Below are 19,054 nucleotides of genomic sequence, written 5' to 3' on the forward strand. Positions count from 1 at the left end.
GGAAGCAAAAGTGAGAAAATATATTCCAATTTATACTCAGAATTCATTTTCTACAAATAGATCACAATTTTTTCATTCTGAGTCCTTTGTATCAAACTGCCTTAGATAATTGATCAGAATAGCCAAGCCTTTCACAGCTGATTATTCTTACAATATTGCTATTATTATATACAATATTTTCCCAGTTCTTCTTACATCACTGTATTAGCTCATATAATATATAGGTATTGACATGTTTTGTTGGTTTTTTTTTCTGAAAAGGCTTTTCTCATCATTAGTTTTTAATACAATAGCACTCTAAACAATCATATGCCATAACTTGCTCAGCCATTCTTCAATTAATGAGCATCCCCTCAATTTCTAGTACTTTGCCACAACAAAAGAAATATATATTATATATATGTTATAAATGTTTTTGTACATATAATTCCTTTCTCCTTCTTCTTGATCTGTTTGGTATATAGAGTTAGGAGTGGTATTGTTGGATGAAAGGATATGCATGGTTTTATAAATCTTTGGGCATAATTCCAAACTTTTCTCTAGAATTGTTGGATAAGTTCACTACTGCACCAGAAATTCATTAATATGCCTATTTTTTCCTCACATATATCCCTAGCATTTGTCATTTCTAATAGATATGAGGTTGTACCTCTGAGTTCATATTCCTTGTTCATTTATCAATTGGGGAATAAATCTTGTTTTTATTTTTATTTTATTTAATATTTCCCACAATTACATTTAAAACAATTTTACATTAGTTTTAAAATTTTTTGAGTTCTAGATTCTTTCCCTTTTCAGCACCCACCATTAAGAAACCATATCAAGTTATGTAAACATTTTCAAAAACATCAAGTTGTGAAAGAAAACAATTCTCACTCTAATAAAAATAAAAACCCTCAAAAATTAAGTTAAAAAGAAAAAGATAGAGAGAAGAAATGCTTCAATTCATATTCAGATACAATCAGTTCCTTCTCTAAGTATGGATAGGGTTTTTCAACATAAATCCTTCGGAATAGTCATTAATGATTATACTACTGAGAATAGCAAAGTAATTTATAGCTGGTTATTTTAGAAGACTGCTATTACTTTGTACACAGTACATTTTACTTTGCTTGAGTTCATGGAGAACTTTCCATGTGGTTTTTTTGTTTGTTTGTTTGTTTTTCGGAGATCATCCAGCTCATCATTTCCAATAGAAACTTATTTTTATAACTTTGACTCAGTTCCCTATGTATTTGAGAACTGAGAATATTATCAAAGAAACTTGCTATAAAAAATAAGGTTACAGTATATTGTTAAATAGCTGATTTTGTCTTGTAACTAGCATAAAACATCAGAAAGTATAAACCTAGAGATTTTTGTATTCTTTGTCTTTTTAAAATTCCTAACATAGGATTAATGGATTTTTTTCCTTATATCAAAGACTTTCTTCATAATTTTTTTATAAATTGTGTGCAGAATATTCAGATATGAATCAAAATGATCTGTACACATTTATTCAATAGTTCAGATTTAAATTTTGTCAGTTTTGAAACAAACTGAACAATTAGGCTAAACTCCCTAAAGAAAAAACTAAGACGTGGAAAATAAAATTATAAAGTTATATAGATCTAGAAAGTTAGAGATACAGTAATAAATCTTATCTCTTCTATTACAAGGTGATGTAGATGCCAAACTAATTCTGGTATTGATATTGCTTTTAAATAGGAAGGAGAACAATGACTATAAAAATGAGCAAAGCTATAGGAGAAAGCAAGTTATCTCCTGGTAACATAGAAGAGGAAGGGTGGGAATAAGAATGCATATAGCACTCATTATATCCCAGATACTATGCTAAATACTTTATATATGCTATATCATGTTATCCTCACAACAATCTTGTGAGATATGTGCTGCTATTATCCTAATTTTACATTGAGGAAATTGAGCAAATGAGAAGTGACAAGATGACAGGAAAAAATAATGATGAATGTTGGAGGGGATGTGGGAAAACTGGGACACCGATGCATTGCTGGTAGAGTTGTGAACGAATCCAACCATTCTGGAGAGCAATCTGGAATTATGCCCCAAAAGTTATCAAACTGTGCATACCCTTTGACCCAGCAGTGCTACTACTGGGCTTATACCCCAAGGAGATATTAAAAAAGGGAAAGGAACCTGTATGTGCACGAATGTTTGTGGCAGCCCTGTTTGTAGTGGCTAGAAACTGGAAAATGAATGGATGCCCATCAATTGAAGAATGGTTGGGTAAATTGTGGTATATGAATGTCCACATATGAATGTGGAATATTATGTTCTGTAAGAAATGACCAGCAGGATGAATACAGAGAGGCTTGGAGAGACTTACATGAACTGATGCTAAGTGAAATGAGCAAAACCAAGAGATCATTATATACTTCAACAACAATACTGTATGAGGATGTATTCTGATGGAAGTGGATTTCTTTGACAAAGAGACCTAATTCAGTTTCAATTGATCAATGATGGACAGAAGCAGCTACACCCAAAGAAAGAACACTGGGAAATGAATGTAAACTGTCTGCATTTTTGTTTTTCTTCCCAGGTTATTTTTACCTTCTGAATCCAATTCTCCCTGTGCAACAAGAGAACTGTTTGGTTCTGCACACATATATTGTATCTAGGACATATTCAACATATATAGCACTGCTTGCCATCTAGGGAAGGGGGTGGAGAGAGAGAGGGGAAAAATCAGAACAGAAGTAAGTGCAAGGGATAATGTTGTAAAAAACTACCCTGGCATGGGTTCTGTCAATAAAAAGTTATTTTAATAAAAAAATAATAATAAAAGAAAAAAAAAGAGAGAAGTGACTTGACTGGGTTACAGAACTAGTAAATGTCTAACCCAGGCTAGAAATTGTCAGATCAAGAGTAAATGAATAATAACAAGCTAACCCAAAACAGGCAAATGTCATGCAGTTTACTAAGATCTGGTGGTATAGCTCATGAACAAACATACCCAGACATTTCAAATCACCACATTATGAATGTTCTACCACATTGTTAGTGGTTTGTTTTAAAGGAATCTTTTATTAGTTCTTTTAAAACACTTGAATAAGCTCTCTTTTGTTTTTATTCTTGTGTTCTGAATAATTTGTATTTTTTGAATGTTCAATTTTTAAAATGTCCCAATGGCTGTCTTTTTGTCCTGAATTATTCCTTTACCTTAAATTTCTTATTTGATTTTAAATTTTTCATTTCTCTCTGCAATGCAACTTATGTAATTCAAATGATTGCTTTCTATTTTGTATCTACTTTAATTTTTACTCTTCTGATGTCAACATATATTTTTTCTCAACATAATTATTAGGTATTCAATATAGATTACAAATCTGAAGAAAACTTTTCAATAAAAAGAACTTTTTAGTTAATTCAAAATGTCTGTGTATGTGTATGTGTATGAGACAGAGACAGAGAAACAAAGAGACAGAGAGAGAGACAGACACACAGACAGAGACAGACACAGACAGAGATTGTGGGGAAGGGACAGTTACATGGATCAATGAATAGAATTCTGGGCCTAAAATCCGAAAGACTCATGTTCTAAATAGGGTTATAAAGAGATATACATGATTGAAACAACTGAACTACAATTCTCTGTGTTTGTGTGTGTGTGTGTGTGTGTGTGTGTGTGTGAGAGAGAGAGAGAGAGAGAGAGAGAGAGAGAGAGAGAGAGAGCAGGAAGCGAAGGGAAGGGAGAGGGGAAGATGGAGAGAGACAACCAGGCAAACATAGAGGCAGACACATAAAGTCAGGAATAGCAAACAGACAGATTGAAAGAGCAAGAGATAGAGAGAGGGGTGGCGGGTCAGGTCCCCTTTAGAAGTATAAAATGTAAGATAAATGATGATCAATTTGTTATTCTATAAAACCACAAAAAAAACCCATGTATATTCTAAAGACATCTTGTCAAAGAAATCTCAATGTGGCAAACATAAATTTTCTAAGGATATTAAGGTACTGACAGGTAATCTTTTATGATGGTAAATTGTAGAATAGTTGCCAAATTGCATAATTTCATCATGGAGGATTCTTTCCATGATGAAACCCCAGGTCCAGGTCAAATACTGCCTCTTTTAGATGAAAAGATATTAGTTCACATAGTGACCCCGATATTGTACTACAGAAGCAAGAGGAACATCATCAGTGCCCAAAAGAACATAGCATCCAGAAAAGTCTCCTCTGAAGTGTGAATCTGGAACTCTTCCAGACAATCATTTAAATCAGGGAGAAGGTACTTAACATTTCCCCTGTGATTCAGATAGGATCATGCTGTGATCTGACTCAGAGTATTCCAACAACTGCTAATTGGTCAGAGACCTGGAGTCTTGACATATGCACTGTGTATTCAGCAATGCTTATATCTGCAAAACAAGCTAAATAATTTCCCTTCAATTAATGACAAAATACCAAATGTCTTACACTTCATCATATAAGACAGTAACAAAGGAAGTTCCATACAATATTTTAAAGCACTATTAGTATCAACTTTTCAAGTGCACAGATAACTTAATACTCAGAATTAGGAAGATCATTCCCTAATGTATGTACAATTTGCAATATAAGATAATTTTATATCAAAGAAGGGCCTATACAAAGGGAATTATATAAATATTTCCATGGAGGTAATAATAAAAATATTGAAATAAAATCATAACATGTCTAAGTTTGGATAGGATTTTAGAGTTCTTATTGAGAAAATAGGGATATTTATTAATCACTGTGTCTTGAACTGTATTAAACTTTGAAGATGCAAAGAAAAACATATCATTCCCTACTCCCAAAGAGATCACAATCTAAAGGGAAAAAGCCATAAAAATAAATTGAAGAAGAGAGGAGATTATTTGGTGGGATGGAAGGGAGGGCATATTGAAATCTTATACTGAGGGTGGGAAATAACTTCAGAAAATTCTGATGATGTGGCCATTTTCAGCAATGAGATGAACCAAATCAGTTCCAAAAGAGCAGTAATGAACTGAACCAGCTACACCCAGCGAAAGAACTCTGGGAGATGACTATGAACTACTACATAGAATTCCCAATCCCTCCATTTTTGTCTACCTGCATTTTTTTATTTCCTTCACATGTTAATTATACACTATCTCAAAATCTGATTCTTTTTGTACAGCAAAATAACTGTTTGGACATGTATACGTATATTGTATATAACTTATACTTTAACATATTTAACATGTATTGGTCAGCCTGCCATCTGGGGGAAGGGGTGGAGGGAAGAAGGGGAAAAGTTGGAACAAAAGGTTTTGCAATTGTCAATGCTGATAAATTGCCCATGCATATATCTTGTAAATAAAAAGCTATAATAATTATTTTAAAAATAAAATAAAATAAATTAACTTCAGAAAGTGAGAGTTTCAGAGTTAATTTCATCTTAAAGAATGATTAGTTTCTAGAGATCATGAAATTTATGAAAATGGCCAAGTGACAAATGATATCTTTATAAGTAGGTTATAAGCCCCCTGAAGCTAGGTACTGTTTCCAATTTTTTTCTTTCTATCAAGATGGTTAGAACTTTGAGAGTGCTTAATACTTGCTTGTTACATTGATTAAATCTGAGATTATAGTATTTGAACATAAAAAAGTATTTGTAACCTAACACAAATCTTCTATATGAAAGATAGGAAAAATGAAAACTAAAGTGTTAAAACATGCACAAGATTATGTTTCTCAATTCCTTTTAGAATACTCTTTGCATTAGCTTCTTTCCCTGACACTTTGCTAAATTTCTTTGTACTACATAACTACATAATAGTTTGTTTTTTCCTTTAATTACTTCTAATGTTATCTCCCATGAGAGGGAATATGCTGCTAGAGATTTCTATTGGAAACTTTTCCTTGTGATCTTAATTGCTAAGGTTTTTCCCATATTTATCATACCCATGTGTATTTACACCTTTTATCGCTTCAGTAGAATATAAGCTCCTTGGAAGGAGAGGTTTGTTTTAATTTTGACTTGCCTGCACATAGCATGCACCTGAATTTTTGTTGGATTGGATACATTAGAAATCAATGAATCAGCAAAGTGCAATAAATCCATAAAGTGTTCAATAAATGTTAGTGTTAATGGACTGATAATAAAAACATAACTAAGGATACAGTTGGATAACTTGTGATAACTCTGCAAAGAAATGAATGCTGTTGAGTTATACACAGTCCTAATGAAGCAAAAGCTGTACCTTTGCCCATGTACTTACAGCTGCCAAATTTCAGAGGACATGAATGAGCATCCATTGGAAAGTCTTCCAAATGCATTGGACATTCAGCTTGCACTGTAAGTCTAAAAGTTAAAAGCCAGTCTTTGGTTAATCAGAAAAGCAAGATAAAGCATTTCCACTTCAGTTAATAAAATTCTCATCCATATAGAAGATGAGATTATAATATTGTCTTAAGGTAATTAACAGGTAAATACATTCTTGATGGTTTCCTTTTCAATGATGTTTATGAAATCTTATCTTTTCACTCATTAAAAGCTTGTTGACTCAAAGCCAGGCAGGCTGGAATAATACATATAAGCTGACAAAAAGATAATACAATTTCAAGTTGCTGAAAATAGTGGTTTGTGTGTGTGTGTGTACATGACATGCCTGTGTGTATTGGGGATTACCTATAGTAATGTCACAATTTATCTGTTTCAAAGAACAAAGAAATGTTGATTTTGTCAAGTATTTCTTTCTCATATAATTATGAATGATTTAAAAATAATAAAAAAAACAAATCTCTTCATTTTTCTTTGTTACTAATGTTTATTTAAAAAAAACAAATAGAAAAAGGAAACACTTGGCCAGATTCCCCTAAAATATACAGCAAAAACTATGGGAATTAAATCTAAAAATAAACAGAAACCTTAAGTAGAGAAATAAATTTCAATTAGATTTTTGTATTTTTAATATAAGGTCTAATATCAATATAGGGCTAAGAAAGTTCTAATATAACAAAGCAATATGACACTTTTATTAATTAGAAAATTATCGAAGCTTTCGTTTGACACTCTACTCAGGAATCATTTATCCTAAATGAAAATGAAAGTGGAATATCTATCTTCCAGATTCAGGAAATTCATTAGAAGTTATGTAACCCAATCTCCTCATTCTATTAATTAAAAAAATATATTTAAAAAAGTAAAATCCTACAATTAGTTATTGACAGGGATGATATAAAAATGTAGTTATTTACATTCAAAATCCAGTGTAATTTTCAGTTCCACCATGGTTTCTCTCACCTTTGGAATTAAGATTATATTTAACTTCAATATTTTAATTAGCATACTCCTAAAATATGATGTTTCCAAAATTCTGAAATTTTATTTTCCTCTATTTAACTTAAACACTAAATTTAAGGCTCTTGTTTTAATCTTGAACTAACTCTGATCGAAATGCAGCATCAATGAGAGCTCTTACCCTTGGATCAGGTCCTAGAAACAGGATGCAAGATGAGACATTCATAGTGAATAACCATCTTCTCACTATTATGCAATAGTAACTGGGCATGGTTAATTATAAAGAATTTAGTCATCCTACACAGAAGTCAAGAAAGGAATATATTTGTGGTTCTGAGATTCATTTTTCCATAACTAAAACCTTTTTGCATACAATCTGATGTATATTATTAACAGATTTATATTTACCTCTGCAAAATTGGATGTTCAACACTTCACATGTTCAACTACCCATGTCTATAAAAATATTTTTTTCTCATAGCTATCAATGTTTCCAAAAACAAGTGATATTCCCAGAAACTTTTTTTCTTTGCTTAAACATCAGTTTTCTAGTGTTGACTGTGATTTTCTCCAAGTTAGCTAAAAGTAATACCTGTTACTTGCACAAAAAAAGAAAATCTATGAGAAATAGAACAGTTATTTTTGGGGGGTGGCAGGTTTAAAGCGTTCATCCCTGTTGGTGATTTTATTACATTTGAAAATTTTGATAACCAATTCATTCTTAAATTATATTTTATAGAATTCACTGAATTATATGAATGTGATTTTTTCTACATTTAGTCATAAATAAGATGATCTACACATTGATTTTGAGATCCTAATAAACTAGCATCTATTGATCTGAGAGGTAAAACAGAAATCTACAATAGTTTATTACATGTAGTACGACAGAGAGAGTTCTCTTGAGGAAAATTTGTCTATACTAATGAAATTCCTTCCTCATTATTCTCCCTCCCCACCACCACAAATAAAATTTTAAAAACTGATTCTAAGAAAAGATGAATACATCCATAAGTATAAAGTCACAGTATTTCTACTTAAAGAGAAAGTGGAGAAAGTATATAAAAAGTATATCATGAATGCTTTAATTCCGATCTCTATTTTAATAAAGCAAAATATTGTATTAATTATAAACAATCCAAAAGATAATAAGATTTGAGACGTGAAAACATTCAATAGCATACCTAAAGGACTTTGACATTAGAATCGTTATTAGTAACACATAGCTTGGAATATCACAGCAATATTAATATTATAACCACCATTTCAATTGCTATTAACTTACCTTGTGCTTCTTTCCTTCACTTATATCATGAGTTCCATTTTTTTAGCTTTACTTATCCCTCATACTACATATTCTACCTTCTTAGCAACCATTGAACAAAATATCTTGATCATTCTAATCAGGCAATATGAATAAAAAAGATATCGTTTTAAAATAACTGACATTATATTGATTGATAATTAATTCATCATGTCTATTTCTAAACAAATAAATGCAACAGAGATAAAAAAAGGGAAAATCTACCTCATTGTGTACAGCAAAGTGCCATCATCTTGGATACGAAGAAGTTTGTTTGGCATCGTCATATTATGAGCCACAGACTTCTTTCCATTGTGAAAGAAAGTGTCTGGAGTCCAGATTTTGCTGGCCATTAGGTTATTTAGTCGGAGGATATTCATGGGACCTTTAAATTTCAACCTTTCATCTTTCCATTTTTGCCGGAAAAAAACATCTATTGTGTATTCCTGTAAAGAGGAAAAATAATTTTGAAGGAAAATAGATTCTCCCTCTTCATCACTCTTCAAGATGAGAAGAACTCTATAAATAAATAAAATCAATGAAAATAGATGCTAGAGAAGAAAATAAGGCAAATTTGCATGAAAATCAATACCTGACTGACAGAAATTCAAGGTTTAACTTCCTTTGATAATTAAGGCATAAACATACCATTTCTGTTCATCATAGTGATATATTTTAAGTAATATGACTATAATAGAAATAATTTTTCTATTATATCACCTAGTATGGTGATTTTTTAGAGAATGAATATCATGATGACTTTCTAAGAACTTGGGTGATGCAAAATCAGGCTTTTTTTTTACATTTCTCACAAAATAAATATTGTCCATTTTCAAAGGAGCATTGGATATGTACTTATATATTTACCTCTATGGGCTCACAAGAAGAACAAAAATTATTGGTTTATTACTGGGTTCTTTCACTTGGGTTCATAGAAATTATGATGAATAAAAATTTACCATAGTCTTTAGAACAGAAGAGCCTCTATAGCTTGTCTAAAGAAGCACAGGAATGAAAAGAAAACTGACTTCTTTTTGTCTTTCTTCTTCCCCCTGAGCTAATCCTAATAAAGAGTGGGTAGCAGTTTACCCAGAAGCAAAAGACAAAAAGATCTAACTAATGAGGACACAGTCATGTCCTACTTTCTGGTGTCTGTCACGCAGGGTAGATTATTTATTTGTATTCCTTTTTTTTTCTTGAAAGAAGAATTTTGACTAAATATAGTAACATTTATCTTGATTGCAAGCCATTCTCCAATTGAAAAATGGTCAAAGGATATGAACAGACAATTTTCAGATGAAGAAATTGAAACTATTTCTAGTCATATGAAAAGATGCTCCAAGTCATTATTAATCAGAGAAATGCAAATTAAGACAACTCTAAGATACCACTACACACCTGTCAGATTGGCTAAGATGACAGGAAAAAATAATGATGATTGTTGGAGGGGATGCGGGAAAACTGGGACATTGATGCATTGTTGGTGGAGTTGTGAACGAATCCAACCATTTTGGAGAGTAGTTTGGAACTATGCTCAAAAAGTTATCAAACTGTGCATACCCTTTGACCCAGCAGTGTTACTACTGGGCTTATACCCCAAGGAGATATTAAAAAAGGGAAAGGGACCTGTATGTGCATGAATGTTTGTGGCAGCCCTTTTTGTAGTGGCTAAAAACTGGAAGCTGAATGGATGTCCATCAGTTGGAGAATGACTGAATAAATTGTGGTATATGAATATTATGGAATATTACTGTTCTGTAAGAAATGACCAACAGGATGATTACAGAAAGGCCTGGAGGGACTTACACGAACTGATGCTGAGTGAAATGAGCAGGACCAGGAGATCATTATATACTTCAACAACAATACTATATGATGACCAGTTCTGATGGACCAGGCCATCCTCAGCAAGGAGATCAACCAAATCATTTCCAATGGAGCAGTAATGAACTGAACCAGCCACGCCCAGAGAAAGAGCTCTGGGAGATGACTAAAAACCATTACATTGAATTCCCAATCCCTATATTTATGCACACCTGCATTTTTGATTTCCTTCACAAGCTAATTGTACAATATTTCAGAGTCTGATTATTTTTGTACAGCAAAATAACGTTTTGGTCATGTATACTTATTATGTATCTAATTTATATTTTAATGTACTTAACATCTACTGGTCATCCTGCCATCTGGGGGAGGGGGTGGGGGCTAAGAGGTGAAAAAATGGAACAAGAGGTTTGGCAATTGTTAATGCTGTAAAGTTACCCATGCATATATCCTGTAAATAAAAGGCTATTAAAAAAATAAAAAATTAAAAAAATTAAAAAAAAAACATTTATCTTGATTGGAGGAAATACTTTTGAATTCATGGAAGTTTTTTGGTGTGGAAGACAGGGAGCTACTTAGCAGTGAGACACAGACAACTAAGATTTTGCCATTTAAAAATACAATTTAAAATATTGGTCTCTATTGATTGTCAGTATCTCTGAAATCACATTCCAATGCCATATCTAAACCATATTTAAAACCATATTTAATTCTATGCTATCTATATATAGAAACCAATGAGAATTTTATCCCTAAGTGGGAAAATTGAATTGGTCATCTTGGGGAATTGAATCTTTTGAAAGATATCCATAAAGAAGAGATAAAGTCATCACTACTCAGGAAGGATCAGCTTATGTTTGTTCTGTGATTCTTTTCAAGAATTTTTGCAATAAAAGGTATGAAATTTCAATTAGAATCAACATATCTGCAGGCTCTGATAAGGAAAAGCCCTTGAAGTAGCTTTCTATAAGGAAAGAAATCAGTTCCAGATGGATGAATATAGGATGCCCAATTTGAAATTGTGAATAAAGCTGATCTGTTTCTATTTCATTGCCTTTGATAATGTACTGCAACATGCGTTCTGAAAAATATTAAGATACACACCGGAGTTTAATCATTTAGAAATAGCACTTGCAGCAAAAATGGCCAAAGTTGCAGTTTTCATTATTTAACACCTTAGTAATTTTCAAACATCAAAATAGGGCACTACTTAGCAAAAGAGAGAGAGAGAGAGAGAGAGAGAGAGAGAGAGACTTTAAAAAAAATTGTTCAAATCCTTAGGAGAATATAAAACTATTATTATTTCTGTTTAGTGGAAAAATAAGAATTGACATTTCATTTTTACAGGGAACTTTCAGAAGAGGAAACTGTCGATGGTGATGAAGATCAATATCTGCTTTCAAAGATAGAGGTCTACAGATCTGTTTGAAGGAACTAAAATGACAAAAAAAAAAAAAGAGTCATACAAGATAAGTAGTATATTTTGATAGGTAACTTGAACCTAGGTCTTGCTGACTCTATTTTTAAGGTCTCTTTATACTACCCAATTTATTCCTTAATATAGGTTTAATATATGTAGTTATAGGTACCTATTACTAACAGATATTAATAAGTACTCATTAATGCTAATTGAATTATGACAATAAACAGCATACATGGTTCAAGGTAATACATGTAGTTACTATCTTGGAGTCTGTACAGAAGCTCCTTCTCCTTGTGCCTCCTAACCAAAACCTTCACAAGCTGCTTTGTACCTCACACATCTGGCTCCATGTGCCTGGGCAAATTCTTTAATCTCTTAATGTCTCAAATAAATCTCTAATACTATAGATGCAGAAAAGTTGGTCACATTCAATTGACAATGGCGCTCCTTCTATAATGTTAACTTTTTAATAGCCAGACATCAAAAGGCATTATAAGGGAACCTTACAGACAAGTAGGTGAATTAATTCAGTAGTAATATGATTAGAGTACAAAATATTAAAATCATATTCACAAGTTTAGATGATAACCTTATATTCTTTCTTACCTAAAAGTGCCAAAAAAAGAAAAATCACTTATGTCCCTATTTGTTTTTTTCTCAGTAGTATTTTAGTTTTTCAATTACATATAAAGATAGTTTTCAACATTCATTCTTGTAAGATTTTGAGTTCTAATGTTTCCCTCTCCCTTTCCTCCATGCTCAACAAGACAGCAATCTGAAATAGGTTATACCTATATAATCACTTAAACACATTTCCACATTTGTCATGTTGTGAAAGAAAAAAGCAAAACAAAAAATGTGAAAATAGTATGTTTCAATCTTTATTTGATCCCCATAATTCTCTCTTTGGATATAGATTTCAAGCCTGTTGGAATTCTTTTGAATCACCACCTTGCTGAGACGAGCCAAGTCCATCACATTGATCATTACATAATCTTCTTGTTATTGTGTACAGTGTTGTCCTGGTTCTCCTCATTTCACTCAGCATCAGTTCATGTTAAATCTTTCCAGTTTTTTTTTTCCTGAAATAAACCTTCTCAGCATTTCTTATAGAATAATAATATTCCATTACCTTCATAAGCTATAAATTATTCACTATTCCCTACTCAATTTCCAATTCCTTGCCACTACGAAAAGTGCTGTTACAAACTTCACTTGGGCACATGAGTCCTATTCCCTCTTTTATGATTTCTTTGGGATAGAGCTAGTAGTACTACTTCTGGATCAAAGGATATTAATGTTATAGTTCTTTAAGTAGGTGTAATTCGAAATTGTTCCCTAGAGTGGCTGGATCAGTTCACAACTCCACTGATAAGGAATTAGTATCCCAGTTTTTCCATAACCCCTCCAACATTTATCATGACCTTTTCCTCTTGTTTTAGCCAATCTGAGAGGTGTGAGGCAGTATCTCAGAGTTGTCTTACTTTGCATTTTTCTAATCAATAATGATTTAGAGCATTCTTCATGACTATAAATGGCTGTAATTTCTTCATATAAAAATGGTCTATTCATTTCCTTTGTCATGTCCTCATTTGTTCTTAAAAAGTTTTATTTTAATAAATGTAGAATAATCGTAACATCATTTACACAAAAATGTGTAAGTTCATTGTACCTTCTGAGTTATAAACAATTGTGCTAGGAATTAAATAAATGAAAACAGCAACAAAGGAAACAATTTTTCAAATCTACAATGGCTGTACAAGTTTAAGAACTTTAAAAAAATGAATGCGAGTTCCATTGCATTTCAGCTTAGTGAACCTCATGTAACTAAATCAGTTTTTACTTGTAACTAAAGCAAGATAAGTTTTGTTTAATTATTTTTTCCACAAATAAGATGGGAGCATAAAATAAAGTAGAATTTTAGGGTTGAAAGGGATGTTAAAGCACATGTAGTACAAGCTTCTCATTTTACTGAGACAGAAACCAAGGCCCAGCAAATTGAAGTAACTTAAATAAGGTGTAAGAAATAGAAGAAATAGAAGCCAATTGAAACTTTTCTCTTCTTTGATGATACTAATGATAAATGTTGGAGGGATGTGGAAAAAGTGGACACTAATACATTATTGGTTGAGTTGTGAACTGATCTAGCCATTCTGGAGAGCAATTTGGAACTATGCCTAAGAGTTGTAAATGCAAGTAAGGAAGGGGGAAAAAGTTCTAATTAGATCTATCTCAAAGTAGAATGGTCTACATTGGAAGTCTCTCACAATGACTGAATATACACTTTAAATACTGTGAAGAATTTGTTTTCATATATTTATGTTTCATATATTTATGTATATAAAACATATATTATTTTTTAAGCTCATTTTCTCTTGAACTCTTTATGTTGTTATGGGAAAGTATGCCAGAACTGGAATGATGATAATAATAATATAGTATTTATATAGGTCTGACTATGTACCTGGTTCTGGGATAAGTGCTTTAAAATATTCTTTCATTTTTTCCTCACAACTCTAAGAGTCAGATACATAATTATCTCCATTTTATAAGTATGAGTTATTGTATAATTATTTTATTTTATTATTTATTTATATAGTATGGGTTATATGTTATATAAATAATACATATATATTTATTATATTATTTTATAAGTAATTAGGTATTAATTATGAGCAAATAAGTAAATGTATTTATTTATAATTGCTTTAATTATAAGGATACTATAATTATCTCCACAGTTGAAGAAACTGATGTGAACTGTGGCTAAGCGGGCTGCCCAAAGTTACACACCTAATAAGTGTGTCAGGTCACATTTGAACTCATCTTCCTCATTTCAGGGCTGGGCTTTTCCCAAATGGAAGGCACTAAAGAAAGTGACAAGTGGGATTAGGAGATTGGTCATAAGATAGGGCTATTCCAGAAAGATAAAACAATTGAGTTATGGTGTCACAAACAAAAGCAGAGGAAAATGTTAGCTACTTCAAAATCAATCCACCACCCTACTCCTTAGGTCCTTTAAAAAAATTAGTTTTGATATATAAATATCACATACTATTTTTCATATAAACAAAGTTTTATTTAGTGCATAGAGTATGAGACTAGGTATCAAGGAGATGTGAGTTGACATCTGAGACATAATAGTAATAATCATTATTATTATTGTTGTTATTGTTTTAGTAGCAATTATAGGATGCTTTAAGGCATGAAAAACACATTACAAAATTTCATTTTATCCACATCAATTCTGTGAGTGTTATGCTGTTATGATCTCCATTTTACAGACAAAGAAACTGAGGCAGGTTTACATGACTTCCCCAGAACTATATAGCTTAAGTGTCTAAACCTGGATTTGAATTGGGACTTGCTGAATCTAGGTACAAATATAGCAAGATATGTAAGTCACTTCAGTATCTGAGTCTCATGCAAGTCTGACATGTACTAATTTATAAAATTGCAATATCACTTAGAAAAATGACAAATCCATGACCTTCAAATATTTCTGTAGAAGCTCACTAAATTCCTAAATTATGACTTCTATTTCTTAACTAGTTTTAAGTCCCCACCCCCATATCTGATGAAATATTCAGATATCATGAGCAACATCTACTTATCACTTATGATACATTAGGAAAGTTATCTAAAATCCTGGGCTTTAGGTTTCTTTCTCTGAAAAAGGAAGCAGTAGGACTATGTGCTTCCTGGGTTCCTTTCCAGCTCTTGCTCTCTCAGTCTTTTCTCATAATTATTCAGTGAGTGCTATTTGATAATATTGATTTCCTATGGAAACAGCTACCAAATAATTCATTTATATTGATTGAAAAAATGGCTCTTATTCATATTCTGACTTTAGGAAAGATACAACAATAAACATTAATTATATGAAATTTCAAAAAATTATAAAAATGGATCAATCTTTTTTTATCAAAGAACTTTAAAAGTAATAATTCATGATGATCATCTCTTAGTGGTTATAAATTCTGATATTATATTGATCAAAAATGTTGCTGAATTTTTTTTTATTATAAACTGCAAGCAAAATAGATTTGAAAATACAATATCTATTGTTGCAACTCTTTGTATTTAACCAAGAGGCTAAGAAGCAAGTTTGCAAGTTTTAGATAATGTCAGGCACTAAACACAGAAAATATTTCCCTATGTATGATTGTGAAAAGTTAGATCTAAGTTTCATTGATATATGTGTATTCACATGGGTCACATACACATGACAAAGTTGATAACTTTTGCATTTGCATGTAAATATAGCTAAATCATAAATATACTATAATAGTTTTGTTTATATATTTCAAAGGTGCTTATATAATAATATGATAAAGTCTTCACAACACAACTAAAGAAATAAAATTTGTACTCTTTATTGTCTTCTTTCCTTCAGTGTGGCTGTGCACACTGGAGGAACAAGTTGAAAGAAAAAAGAAATGTCTACTTTGATTATATTATGTTTGGATAAAAAGTCTACTGAATTTCTCTGCTTCTCTGTCTCAGTGTGTCTTTCTCTCTGTCTCTGAATGTATCTCTGCCTTTGTCTCTGTCTCTCTTTTAAATAAGAATTCAGATAATAGGTAATATTTACATATCAACTTGTATATAGTATAAAGAGCTATGGAGAGTTCAACTATGGGCCTGAATGGGGTGTAGTTTATTGTCGACATCATAAAGTACAAGTAAAGGATAAGCAATGCACTGCCGGTGGTCTATTAGCATTTACAAAATGTAAAAGGACCGGCCCCTAGTATATTGAATAGGCTCCCTCTGAGTAAATTATGGGAGAATCTGGACAAAGCTGCCCAGGTTAAGACTGTTTGGATGAATTACAAACTGTAATATTAGATTACCAGTAATATTAAGATCAAAGATTCCTCATTATTGTTTTGTAAGAAATGACCGACAAAATGAATACATACAGGTTTGGAAAAACTTACATGAACTGATGCTGAGTGAAATGAGCAGAAGCAGGAGATCATTATATACTTCAACAGCAATACTATATGAGGATCAATTCTGCTGGAAGTGGCTGTCTTCGGCAATGAGAGGATCCAATTCAATTCCAATTGATCAGTGATGAACAGAACCAGCTACACCCAGCGAAAGAACACTGGGAAATGAGGATGGAATGCTTGCATTTTTGTTTTTCTTCCCAGGTAATTTTTACCTTTCTAAATCTGATTTTTCTTGTGCAACAAGAGAACTGTATACATATGTACATATATATTGTATTTAAGGTATACTTTAACATGTTTAACATGTATGAAACTGCCTGCCATCTAGAGGAAGGGATGGAGGGAGGGAAGGGAAAAGTCGGAACAGAAGTGATTGCAAGGGTCATTGTTGAAAAATTACCCATGCATATGTTCTTTCAATAAAAAGCTATAATAATAAAAAAGATCACAGATTCCTCAAAATATTATAATTAGTTTCATTCTTAATTTATTTAACTTAGGTCCCTTGTTCTATATAACGAACTCAACTGTCAATGACATCACACTTGTGTGTTTCTATTCGCATATTTTAATAAGAAGGCAATCATTTGCATAGGCATATGCGTTTCATAACACAGGGATTGATTAAGCTGTTTATCTGTTTTCTCCCATTCTTATAAAACCAACTAGCCCTTTTTCTGATTATAAATGCCCTTAGCAAGAAATTTTACCACAAATTTCCTTAAAAAATAATTCACTAATAATACATCATATCACATATACCTAGAATATGTGTGCTTCTATTATACTTCCGGTTATTTGATATTTTGATTCTTGTGAGACTCTGGTATTTCATGACTCTCAGTAATATAAACATGTAGTGTCAATGGGAGAATATTAGTGTAAAAAAGGTGAACTTCAGTAGAACTGGGCAGTTGGGGATCTTTAAAAGCACTATTTAATGCTCCTAATGTCATCCATTCTAGTTCCTATTCCAGATCTTTTCTATATTTATATTATGATATGACATTATAATTTTCTACCTCATTCTTCTATTGTGTATAGTTTTAGTGCTTTTGAAAACTTACTTTAAATACATGTTTTTCTTTATACTCTGAAAACAAGATTTTATTCATAGTTGTTTTTCTTCCTTAGTATGAGAAACAAAAGATAAACCATGCTTTTGTAATAATAATAATAGTGATAATCACTTGAAGAAAATGGTACATCTTTCTATATTATCCTTCTTTTAATGTTTCCTAATATACTTCAGAATCCTGTAAATACACTTAAATTCAGCTTATTTTAGACATAAATTAAATTTCTAAATATTCTATGTAGAGATTCACTTTGATTGAATACATTTTCAACTGCAAACAAGAAGAACTAGTTGATATATTGACAATGATGGAAACCTGTTGAGGAAAATAAACCTCAAAAGATGTAAAATGTTTCCTAAAAACAAAACCTGAATTTTTACAAATATTTTAACATGAGTATTATTTTAATGATGCTATATAGTTATGAATTATCCATCATCCTGAGGGTTTTAGTAGACCAATATATTTCAATTATGTTATCAAAGCAAAAACTGTTGATAAAATCTCAGGTTTCATTAAAGGGTATACGGTATCTAAGATGAAGGATTTGGTAATATGACTATATCTTAGCCTGGTCAAAGCAAAAGTTCAATATCTTATTTATTTCTGATTACCTCATTTACCCAGTTGACACCTGATCTTGGCCCTTACTGTCCTGGTTAGTAAACACCAACTATGTCAAGGCTTGGTTTTGTCCATACTTCTCTTTACTTCCAAGGCATCTTTTCACCAGCATACTTGCTTCCGTGTTTGTGTGTGTGTGGTGTGTATGTGTGTGTGTGCATATATATATGAAGGAGAGGCAGCAATCCTATCCTACATTTAACCCTATGCATTTCCAGATCCAAAAGCAAAATAATTTTGTTATTGTTCCTTCAAAGGACTTGCCAATCTGCTTTCTTGTTGAAAATCTTCTCTTGCCATAACTCCACCAAATACATCATCTTACCCCATCAGAACAAAAGCTGCTTAATAACAAAGCTTATGATTTTGTATGTTTGTCTCCTACACTCAGCATAGTGTTTGGCCCACTGTTAAGCATTTAATAAATAATTCTTCTTCATTTATTCATCAATTCATTCAAAAACTGGAAAGTAAAAGTCCAAATGTAATCTAAAATGGGAAAAGGCTTCAATCTTATGCAACATAAGAAATTATTGAAAAAATAAGGAAATTTACCCTAGAGAAAAGAAAATGTAAGATGGAAGGAAG

At 31.8% G+C, this 19,054-nt stretch overlaps 1 protein-coding gene across 1 annotated transcript in view; it reads right to left on the reverse strand.

The window, feature by feature from the left end:
* GABRA2 (gamma-aminobutyric acid type A receptor subunit alpha2) overlaps positions 1-19,054 on the reverse strand; it is a 128,779-nt gene that overhangs the window by 34,731 nt on the left and 74,994 nt on the right. Inside the window, exons 5-6 of the mRNA XM_003773285.2 lie at positions 8,781-9,001; positions 6,231-6,313 (exon numbers count right to left, since the gene is read on the reverse strand). Of these exons, the coding sequence (XP_003773333.1) occupies positions 6,231-6,313; positions 8,781-9,001 (304 nt within the window). The remainder of the gene's footprint in view (positions 1-6,230; positions 6,314-8,780; positions 9,002-19,054) is intronic.

The sequence above is a fragment of the Sarcophilus harrisii genome, chromosome 6 (assembly GCF_902635505.1).
Source record: "Sarcophilus harrisii chromosome 6, mSarHar1.11, whole genome shotgun sequence".
Lineage (NCBI taxonomy): Eukaryota > Metazoa > Chordata > Mammalia > Dasyuromorphia > Dasyuridae > Sarcophilus > Sarcophilus harrisii.